Source organism: Sinocyclocheilus grahami, unplaced genomic scaffold (genome assembly GCF_001515645.1).
Source record: "Sinocyclocheilus grahami isolate Dianchi unplaced genomic scaffold, SAMN03320097.WGS_v1.1 scaffold191.1, whole genome shotgun sequence".
NCBI classification, from domain to species: Eukaryota; Metazoa; Chordata; class Actinopteri; order Cypriniformes; family Cyprinidae; genus Sinocyclocheilus; species Sinocyclocheilus grahami.
The window spans coordinates 2,006,936-2,019,144 of record NW_015505370.1 but is presented as its reverse complement, the minus strand read 5'-3'; the positions used below and the strand labels follow the sequence as shown (position 1 = coordinate 2,019,144).

General features: G+C 37.3%; 1 protein-coding gene across 1 annotated transcript in view; it reads left to right on the top strand.

The window, feature by feature from the left end:
* The first annotated feature begins 355 nt into the window (after positions 1-355).
* LOC107594819 (NHS-like protein 1) overlaps positions 356-12,209 on the top strand; it is a 56,399-nt gene continuing 44,545 nt past the window's right edge. The window contains exon 1 of the mRNA XM_016285018.1: positions 356-656. Within this exon, the coding sequence (XP_016140504.1) occupies positions 371-656 (286 nt within the window). The 5' untranslated portion in view covers positions 356-370. The remainder of the gene's footprint in view (positions 657-12,209) is intronic.

Sequence of the window (12,209 nt, the reverse complement as noted above, 5' to 3'; positions counted from 1 at the left end):
TCGTCTTCTCTCTCCTGATTTCATTAGTAAAATAAACTCATGCATAAAAAATAATACCTGCGAAAAAAAGCAATTCCATATTAATTAATTAAAGTAATGCTAGTCTATAGTCCTGCTCAAACTCCTGATCCTCATGTTACTCCAGATTCCGGGGTTTGAGTTTGTCCTGATAACCGAGCCTCCAGAAGAAAGTTTAACAAAGCGCTCTTCCAGAAGAATAAGGGCAGGATCCTTTGAATCATGAGGCGGGATGTCAGGATGTTTGCAGAACAGGTTAAGACACCTGAATGGACAACAACACTTGACACTTCTAAAAAAACAAGTGGACTAATTGCAGTATAATAAACAAAAGTCTTTTCCATGAAAAAAAATGCCGTTTCATAAGAGAATAGTGGAGCCCCGGAGCCTGGGCAGAATAAACAGAGAACAACTGGAAGTTAATGGTGATGTATTTGCTTCCCTGGATGCTGTGAATTGTCAAACTTTGATTAACATCATCCGCCAGCTGTCCGATCTGTCGCGGCTCGCCAGCAGCATGTTTGCGGAGATCCAGACTGAATCAGCGCTGCTCATCAATAAAGCTTCTGCGCTGCAGCACAGGCTGGATTCACTGCAGGACACTGTGCAACATCTCAACCACAAGAGGACCACAAGCCGTGAGTTCTTTACCTTCATGGATTCAACCACAATGTGGCAAGCTTACTAACTTTACTTACCTTTATTTTATTCACTTACTTACTTTTAAATTACTAGGAAGCAGCCCAACAATACATTTGTGTTTCTTTAGATAACTATTAATTGGATTAACTATTAATAAGTTATAGGAGGCCTAATTCAGAATATGCAACTATAATTGTAACTAAGAAATAAGTACTAGTACACCATAATAAATAAATAAATAAACCATTCTTTGTGATTGTTTGTGAAATTTACTAGCAATTTCTGAGTGAAAACTATTTAGCCATAGAATTCAGTGGCAAAACTGAGCAATGTATTACCAACAGCAATGCAATAGTTACCTGTTAGTAGCCTATAGGATACTGACTAGTAGCAAACAAATAAGTTGTGATTAACTGAATATAGTGTAATAATTTCTAGTATGAAAATGAATGAAAATAAGTACTATTAAGATCAAATGTATGCTAGTTAATTTTAGGAATAAATGTTAAAATGGCTTGCCATAACAGTAGTGTATGATTCCAGAACATTAATTCCAAATTCCGTTCTAGATGCTTGGCTTTGTCTGGATGTGGATGTTGCACTTTTCTCATGGCACCTGTGGTCACCCGCCACTTTTCACTCTCTGTGAACTGCAGCTCCAATTAGGACATAAATAAATAGAGGTTTTTGGGACAAACTACTGTGCCAGTAATAATGGTTGGCAGACCACTCATTGAGGTCTTCTGGGGCTTGTATTCACCACTGAATGTGGCGTTTCTGGTCATGATGAATTATTTTGGAATGTAATCAGGATTTGTTCAAGATGGCAGAAATTAGTCCTCTTTATTCCTTTTTCTCTGCATCCACATATTTATGTGTATCTCCATGGTCGATATGTTGCACTTTCTGTTCAGCGATTCCCTGCAATGCTTTCACCTCCAAAGAAAACAATGGGTGTTTTCACTGGCCCTGAACTAAGCCCAGAGTAAGGTGAGTGGAGTGCAGGAAGCAGAGCATAAGTGGATACATGTGTGCTCCAGACGTCCAGCCCTGGACGATATATTAAAAGGTACTAAGAACAAGAAAGAGAATGATTCTTTGTCTGCTGCATGCTATGGGAGACACTGGATACAATGGAAATAAAATGCAAATAATCAGAGAAATTATAAATAGCATCAGGCTATTTTATTGTTTGGTTTTTTTACTATAAATAAATTAGGTTTGCATCCATTGCTTTATGTTTGCAGCCCATTTTCCTTCCATAATGTGGCATATTTCATAAGTCAAAACAGATATATAATGAGGAACAAAGTAGGATGAAACTTGATTTTCTGCACTGGAAATTAGTTGGATCTTGAAAAATCTATGGTTAAAGGCAAGGATGCAACAAAATGAGTTTGAGGGCGATCAAATGTAAAAGTTTAATTATCAATCAATAAAAAATAAATAGCTAAATTGATTGACCATTATTCTGAATAGGACATGTCTCCCTTAATTTCCATCAAAAAAGAAAGTTGTTTCATAGGCATAAGTTGTTTCATTTTGATTAAAGAGTAAATGCACACAATAAATAGATAAATCAGTATCTGTTTGTGTGCAGACCAGGGTGAATAGGGTTTGTTATAATCCAGAAAGGAATTAAATATTTTGCACAAACAGGACTGTTTCAGCACATCAGCTCCCCATATTTTGTTTGTTCTAACAATAGCTAGATATTTACCCAATATTTACTGTTGGGTCTGAAATGTATAAACCATAGAGACATTGTGTGACTGTATGTAATCCAGCTGTTATATTCCTACTCCTCCTTCCTTCCCTCAGAGAGCAACTCCAACCCATTCCTCATAGTTTGTCTGCAGGAAAGCATGTCGAAACCAGATGTTGGTCCAGCCCTTTTGAAGGCTTTCACTGACACTGTGTTTGTATCACAGCCAGATGGATGCACACTCTCTTTCTTTGTCTATTTGTGATATATTTCCGTCATTATGATTGGAGAAATGTAATTTTTTTCCCATTCTTTGTGTGCTCATATTCTTTCCAAGTTGCTTTTCCTTTTTCCTCCCACTCATTATCTTCAATCGGAATGGATATTGACCTGTTGTATTTTCTATTTTCTGCTCAACTGGGCAATGATTAAATAAGAGCAGAGAGCTTTGAGTTCCTAAGAGTCGAAAGCTGGAACCCTGGTGAATGAATCTATTCAAATCCATAAAAATCTGTCATCAGTTTAGAATCCTCTGAAGTCCATATTGAAGGAAATACTGACTGTTGCAAGCTAAGATATGAAATCTGGCCTGCAGAAGGTTGAATGCTTATTTCAAAATGGTCTGACCAAAATACTGGATATTTATCCAATTAACGGGCCATAATTGTATCATAATTTTCTTTGAATATTTTTTATTTTATTTACAAGCTTCAAATTCATGTGTACCTTTGAAGTTCAAGGCTGAGGTCTTTAGTGAATGGAGTCAAGTTAAAATACCAGTATTTGGTGCATTGTAGATCTCTATTGTAGAAAAATGCACAGTTCCTGCAAACTATTAGACTGCACTCATATGCAGATTATGAAGTTACTTGATCTTTATCATTACCATATTACTATGGCGATAAATAAATAATAATTATTATAAAAGAGATGCTGTACTTTTTAAGACAAAGAGAAAAACTTGTAAATATATTTTTGCAGTTTATTAAGCTCTGCTGAATATGTTTTTTTTCTGCTCACTGACTGAAATACAACTCTGCTGTTTCTCTCATATTGGAAAGTTTTGCACTCTTGACTGTTGTAACATCATGTTGTTTAGACAGTTGTATCACATATCTCTCACAACCAAACAATAGATGTCTCACTGGAACTTCTGTAAAGTCCATCTTGGTGGATGACAGATTTTTATGGACCCTCTGGACTTACTGTATTTCCTTTCTGGAAATTGTTGTTGGGAAATGGTTCTGTGTGTAACTTTAGTAAGTTATGTAAATGGAAGCAGAGGGCTTTGTATTTACGCACCATTTACTACTTCTCCATTTTAATCAAATTCTTGGTTTATGATGAAACTGTGTTAGTAAACTTGACACTGAGACAAGTTTCAAGCTTCTGTGATATGAGAGAGAATTTCATGAAGCCTACTCTGTTGAAAAAAAAAAACAGCACATGCTGGTTAGGTATGTTTTGAAGCATGCCAGCTGGTTTGAGCTGGTCCTGAGTTGGGGCTAGTTGCTCAACCAGCTTAGGACCAGCACATGTCCAGCTTAAACCAGCTCACGACCAACTAAGGACCAGCTTAAACCGCAGCACATGCTGGTTAGGTATGTTTTGAAGCATGCCAGCTGGTTTGAGCTGGTCCTGAGCTGGTTGTGAGCTGGTCCTGAGTTGGGGCTAGTTGCTCAACCAGCTTAGGACCAGCACATGTCCAGCTTAAACCAGCTCACGACCAACTAAGGACCAGCTTAAACAAGCTGCCCTGTAAATGTGAAAAAAAAAACTGTTTCCATTACAGTTTTTCGAAATATTCCTTTTTCGAATTGCCTGAAAAACCACCTCATGTAAGTGTAATAACTTTTTTGCGCTAAATGGGAGTTTTTGTGAAATTGACGTGTTTCCATTGGGCGTATTTTCAATTCGCAATTTCAATTTGCGCAATTTGAAGGGTAATGGAAATGCAGCTACTGTCTTCTTTAATCACATATATTTATGCAAAGTAACAGCACTATACAGTGTTGCCTCTGATCATGAATGGGATGACAGGATGGCTTATTCAAATAAACATAAGATATTGATGCAACCCAAAAATTGTTCTAAGAACTGACAGAAAACTGATTTAGTCTCCCTGCTTCAAAACAATAATTTGTGCAGCAGATCTTTAGTGCTTGTATGAGATATTGTGAAAGATATGATGGCCTTTAGAATTAATGTTCTTCCTCAATTTTCCTAATTACAGACCAATAGCCTAGAATTATTAAAATGTTCATTATTTGACGTTTGATACATTCTTTTTTTAAATAATAATAATAATAATAAATAATACGTATAACTTTATCCAGATGCTTAAATACATTATTTTGGCATTAAAGTTGTTTAGGAATAAATCTTTTTAAATATAAGGAAATCTTGGTTTTTGGAGCCAGACAGTGCTGTTCTGGTCTGTCAACGAACAAAAAAACTTTAGTTATAATTATAAACAAATTTGTCATATGCAATATCTCTAATATGTAAACTGTTGTATGTTTTTGCACTTGTGCAGAATTTAGATTTTACTTCATGAAACTTACCTGTGAAATGATTGGGTATGGTTTGTGCACCCGTTATACATTTTCATTCTTGCTGTATTTGGAAGACTTTCTCATAATGATTTTGAGAAGTCTGATTTTCAATAACAGGATTCAGGAGCTGGACTAAAAGCATTCTTGCTGTGAAAGGCTCTTGTGAGTAGACCATGTCAAATGAGATTTTAACTCATCAATATTCTCAAAGAATCTAATTTGATGGAACAAAAGGAGGAGGTCTAATACAATTACAGTAATGGAATGAGAATGGCAGGTACTTCTGACCTAGAACAAAGAACTATGGCAATGGCGAGTAATATGGAAGAGTTACAGATTAGTGCAATAATGTGACTGAAGTTTTGATTGGACGTTCTCTGATATAAAAGTGTATTTGAGCATACCATGTCAGAATCTAATGATCCAACAGACCTTTTCTTTTTAAGCTGAAACTTTACTGTTCATTCAGTGTCATTAACCGGCTGCTCTGCCCTGTGCTGGCTCTGCCTCAACAATAGGTGTCTTGTGCTTGGACGAAGGGGCCCTGAACTTACATCCAGCTTGGCACTGAGAGTCTCTGAGATTGAAGCACTTTTGTTATTGAGTTTATTTAGTCATGGCAGAGTTGGAGTAAAGGTCTCTTACGGGTTCCCACCAGTGTGACTCATAGAGGTCAGGGCCTGATGTTTTCTTTGCGTTTATAGTCATCCTGGGCTTTAGTCCCATTTTCTGTTCCAGTCTCTACTGTTCCAAATCATTTGCCTTCTGTTTATGGCCTCAGTCCAAATTTCTGTCGAGGCCGTTTTGCCTGACTAGCTCAGGATAACATTTGCTGGGAATGTCAGTTGTAAAAAAAAATTGCACTGGAATGTTTTTTCCTTTTATTTCTTGGCTGAAAGGCCACCTTAAGCCGGACTAAGCTGGTTTGCTGATCTTAGCTGGTTTAAACAGGTCTTGCAGTCTGGCCAAGTTGGCTGAGCTGTTTGTCAAGCTGGTTTCCCAATCCCTCTAAAACCATCCTGACCAGACTGTGAGGCCAGCTAAGACCAGCAAACCACCTTAGACTAGTTTAAAGGGGTCTTATGATGTTGCTAAAAAGAACATTATTTTGTGTATTTGGTGTAATGAAATGTGTTTATGCGGTTTAAGGTTAAACACATTATTTTCCACATACTTTACGTTATTTTTTCTCCTCTACGCCTTTCTGAAACGCGCCGATTTTTACAGCTCATCGGTCTGAAAAGCGAGGTGTGCTCTGATTGGCCAGCTATCCAGTGCGTTGTGGCCGGATACCTCAAGTGTGTGACGGAAATGTTACGCCCCTTACCATACTGTGATGTCTTCCTTTTCAGAAACTCCCACCTGAGTATATAAAAGCAGTGTCGTCATAGACATGATATTCAGTCCCCCATGACAATAAATGGTAGAGGTTAGTAATAATAGTTAGGCACATGCTATTGAGTGTAGCTGCGAAATCAGACTGCCATCCACTAGCAACCTGTTGAGCACAGAGCTGTAGTCCCTAGTAAGCCACCAATAATTTAACACACTTTTATCCAAAGCACATTACAGTTCACTTACTACAGGAACATTCCCCCTGGAGCAACTGCAGGATAAGTGCCTCTCTCAAGGGCCCACTGGTGGTGGTTTATGGCTCATATGAGTCAAACTTCTGGGTATCAGCCCACATACTGTTACATACATGAGACAAAAACATTAAAACCCATTACAAAAGAGGCATTTGTTGCATCCAGTGGGGACATAATTACGGATTATAATGACTTTTACTGTCTTTTTACCTGCTGTGTTTCATCTTGCCACGTAAACATAAAATTATGTGTGCATTTGTGATCGTCCGGCGGGCTTGCGGCAACCACATGTGACGACCCCGGGCTGGACTCCTCTTCGTCCACAGTGAAGCCGATCCGGCGATCCACAGCGCGAAGTTGATGTATTTCCTCAGTGACCAGCACAGATCAGCTCCAGGCATGACGAAGTGGATATCGTCCTCTTTTGTAAGGCCAAACAAAGTAGTTTCGCTTTCACAACGAAACACACGGCAACAACAATACTACAGCGAGAATGTTATGAAGGCAAAGTTATGCCTTCTTTCTTTGCGTGAACATTTGGGGTGGCGTTATGCAAATCTTCCCACATCGTGACGTAGACATGTGGGGAGCCATTTTAGGTAGGCGTGGTTGACTCTTAACTTTTATAAAGAATATCTTTTTGGATTTGAGACTTTAGTCTTTGCAACTTTACAGATCGTCTTTATGCACCAAGAGCTTGTAACACTCCAAAGAGAAAGGAAAAATTGAAATAGCATCATATGACCCCTTTAAGATGTTTTTTTCCAGCAGAGTTTTGTTAATTACAAAATTGCTCTAATTGCTCACTATGTTTTGAGAATTCCAGAAGTTTTGCAGAACTGTAGGCATCAATCTATTTAAGACTGAATTCTAGTTTTTCTTTGCAACTTTACAGATCGTCTTTATGCACCAAGAGCTTGTAACACTCCAAAGAGAAAGGAAAAATTGAAATAGAATCATATGACCCCTTTAAGATGTTTTTTTTCCAGCAGAGTTTTGTTAATTACAAAATTGCTCTAATTGCTCACTATGTTTTGAGAATTCCAGAAGTTTTGCAGAACTGTAGGCATCAATCTATTTAAGACTGAATTCTAGTTTTTTCCCCCAGATAACGGTATCTGTAAATCATTATTCTTAAGCATGTGGGTGTCCTTTGTGCAGATTCCCCTTCAGTTTGCCCTTTACTTCAGACTAATTAAAAGATCTCATGGGGATGTGGAGAAGTAGGTCAGTGTGGGATGCTTAGTCGGGTTGAAAGAGAAATATGATTTTCCTTGGCGGAAAAATTCTGCACATTCCTAAATCCCTCAGTCAGCAAGCAGATTCACACCTGGAAGTCTGGAACCGAAGAATCTCCCCCCTGCCATGATGCAGTCTAATCGAGTTTATTGTTTTCAACCCATACTCCCATATACCATAAACACACACAGGCCTAGACGCAACATAGTCTTATCAAATGTGCTCACAGTAGCAAAAAAAACAAAAAACTGATAATTTTAAAATAAACATTCTTTTTTTTTCTTGTTTATATACAGATAAGCTTCATTCCTCACAAAGAGCTGTAATAATCTGAAGGCCAGTATACTGTATATTAACAATCAGTGTTTGTACCATCCACCACAATGGGTGGTCGAAAGTATTTTTGAAAGGATCCTCCTCAAAGTTTGTAGTTTACAGCATGAAACCATTATGGCTTTTGACTTGGTTGAGAATCTCCATTTCATATGTGTATAGCACGTTTCTGCCTTAGTTTTTAAAAAAGTTTACTGCGATTTCATATCTCACAGTTGAGACTTTATTTCTGTATTTTTTTTTAAATATTACATTAAAATTGCACTTTATTATACTATGCTGTGGTCGAGATGGTTGCTGATACAGATGGTGACCTTATGTGAAGTCTGTGGTGACAGCTGTGAGTGGTACTGGAATAACACAGATATCATCATTGACGATATCAGAGGGAGGATGACTGAAATAGGACAGTGACAGACTTCAGGATTTCCTCCTGGTTTTGTGAATGTTTCCTCTTTGTGAAGTCTCCCTGGCTATAGAGTGAAAGGAACCTTATAACCACTGGCTGCAGAAAATCTATGAAGTGTGAAATCTGTGAAGTCTCCTTGAACTTGAAATCAAGCCTATTCAGCCTGACTTGTTGCATGAAAATTATATGATGTCTTCTTGATCAAAAATATATCTGGTCTTGTTTTGCTTGGCCTCTATAAAGTCACTTGTCTGAGTGGCAAAGTAAAAAGAACTCTTCAAAATGACTTCAAGTGCATAAATAATGTTGTTTAATACTCATTGGGATGGTCTTTGTTTATAATTTTATCAAGCCGTTTTGCAAATCCATATAATTCATTATTTAATGGCTTTTAAGTAAAATTGTGAAAGGTCTTATACTAATCTATTTATAATCATTTATAAATAAAAACTGCTCTGGTATAGGTCTGTTTCTACAAAGAGCACTGACTGTCACTTGAGAAGAAAACTAAGCAAAACTTCAGATCGAAGGCCCTTATTGCATTTTTGTGCAAAAACAAACAGAATCAACCCAGAGAAACAAAACAGAGGTAGATGGCAGGTAAAAGTCGGGTCAAGGGGGTACATGTGTCAGTTAAGGTCATTGGTTATGGTTCAACAAGTGCCCTTAATGTGGTTTTAATGGCTTATTAGCTTGCCAAGGCCATATGACTGGACTTTATGGTTGAAATATGCGACTCCACCACTGTTGCTGCTCCCTTTTTCCAATTTAATCCTAATTGAAAACATCTGATCCTGAGGTTGTTTAGTCCTGCTTTAGTGGGGAAAGTGCCTTTCATTAATTTTTGGAATGTGTGTGTGTGCAGAGAAGGAGAGATTTGAATTCATTGGTTAATTTGGGTGGAGTCGACCAACTCGTAAGTAAAACTGCAGTTATGGTCTGTCTGGAATAGATTGCATTTCCATTTCATTTCAATTTTGCAATCTGCGCACATGTTCCTTGTAAAGATTCCAATAGTTACTGAAAACCATAAGCTTTATTACATTTCATTCAATGCTTCTTTATGCATTGAAATATAAAACCAAAGTAAACTTTATTTGTTTTTATGTGTTTTTATGGAAACTTTCTTGCCAAAAGGAAAGTTGTCATAAACATAAACTCAAACTATAGCCTAAAATAAAATGAGTACTTATTTAAAATAAATTATGTTATTGAAAAACACTTTTTTAATTAAAGTTAAAATATCTAAAATTGCATACTTAAGAGTGATAAAGTCATGGATGCTTATGTTTTTAGCTGGACACTGAAACTGTCTGTCCCTCAAGAAAATGTGGGGCAAAATGGCACAAAAACAGGAAGGTAGCTAAGCGTGTCGGAGAAGCTTCTGTATCAGGTATCTGTTACAGCTCTGGCTTGATAGTTTGTGTTTCCCTCTCTTTATTTATCATGCCTTATCTGATGTTTTAAAGGCTTGAATATCATCCCAGAATATGAGGAACGGCTGCCTGTTCAGAACATAATGATGTCTTGAGTTAGTGCTTGATTGACATTAACAAATTATGTAGCTGACTACACTACAGTATTTTCCTTTTAGGCATATCGCAAAGAGTTAAAAGGAATGTTTGGGTTAATAGCACCCTCTTGTGGCTGAAATATGTTTGCTAATTTGCAGCTAAACATGGTGCACCTTAATGTTCAGACATAAACAGAAAATATCCCAATAGTGCCAAAAGTAATTGGCTGTATTATTGTTTCAAGTTATTATTCTGACATTACTGTAACACCCGTAAGCAGCAGAAACTACACATTAACTAGACAGCAGCATAAACTAGAAATTAATTATTCATCTAAGCATGCCAAGAGCTTTGATTTAATTTTGATATCAATTAAAATAATTTTAAAACCAGTGTCAAATTATATGCATTACTGCTGAATTGTGGTGTACAAAAACATGGCATATAAGACCTTGGAAATGTTTTGTGCCATCAGAGAGCGTTTTAGGGTCAATGTGTAGCTTCCAGATTAATGCCATGTAAAGCAGTCTGGAACATTTGGATTGCTGCTTGATTTCAAAGCTTTTGGGACACATTTGACTATGGGCGAGCTGATTGTGCCAACTGGCACACATGTTCTCACTATTATCAAACATTATTTGGTGGCGGCGATATGGGTCAATGGTCGGAACGTATAACACAAGAAACTTTTCAGCCACAAGGACAAAGGACTCATTCAGATGAATTTATTTGATCTAGCTGATTGTTAAATATTTTATCTGTGCAATATAAATTGTGAATACAACAGAGTCAGTAACGGCTCTGAATGATTTACTTACTCAGTCTGATTCAGATTGCTAACCCGTGAGCAAATCCATGACAGTTTCATTCAAATTCATGAATCTTTTTCACTGACTCATTAAAAAGAACTGGTTCATAAGAGTCAGAATCAGACATCACGGTGTAACGAATCAGCTCATGACAGGAAATATGAATAATTAACCATAACTAGTTATGATTAATTATGAATATTTTAGATCCGCTGTAGATATTTAGCTGACCTCTCAGGGTCAACTGACTTGTCAATTCTAAGAACGTTAATTTCCTGGTTAAGGGAAATAACTTTCTTACTGTACAATTCTACAAAAGCTTGTAGCGTAAATCTGCATGATTAGTGACTCCGGTTATGAGCAAACAATGAACACGTCAAGTGTGATACAAGTAAGGTTTTATTAACTACATAAACACTTAAACTAGTCCAACATACTACATAAACACATAAACTGGTCTAACATACACACACACACACACACACACCCACACACAGTTGGTATAGGAAAGGGTTAAAGTTTAGCTCAGTACAGAAAGAGACATAAGGAATGACATTTATGGAACCATTTGCATATTCAACAGATCTAAGCCTGAGTGATACGTCAGATTCTGAGTTCAAACACACCTTTGTAAAAAGGTGTAACTGATACTTAATGTATCAATTAATAAGGCTAAGTTTGATACTTGCGAGTCTCGGCTGTCTGAAAGAGATTCCTGATGCAATCTTAAGGCCCAAGATCTTGCTGAAATTAGTTGATGAAAAGAACCAGTTTGAGTCAGAGAATCTTTGGTGAATGGAAAAGTCAAGGCCGAAAGGCCTGGCACAATGCTTTGGTATCCTGCAGCGTTTTCTCACATCTTCATCTGCATCTGACCGAACCACCGACTGGGCGGGTCACATGGTGTGTCAGCTTTAAGGTCAGAGAAGATCCCCGCCTCTCAAGATGGGCTTATCCAATGAGAAAGGCCGGAATCCCAAGTGGGCGTTTTTGAGATCCTGGGGAGTTTTATGACTCTTTGTCTCTAAGCATGGTATTTCGCATATGTAATTCGCTTGGGTGTTGATGCACAAATTAGTAAAGATTCTTAGGACATCAATATGTTGCATAGGTATCAGCATGTAATATGCACTCTCAGTTAGATCATCCGAAGATGAATTCATAGAGACCAAACATGATATAGGTGAGGTTATATTAACTAGTGGTCTATCATAACATGCATAAAACAGCATACACTACAACAGACAATATACAAGAACAGTAATGGTATACACAATGACCTGAAGGATATGTGTATTCAATCAAAGAAAGGTTTTCCTATGAATTAATTAGTAGAAAAGTCAATTTCTACTGTGCATTTGTGCCTCTTGCTTCTGGAGAATGCAGCTGAGAGTCT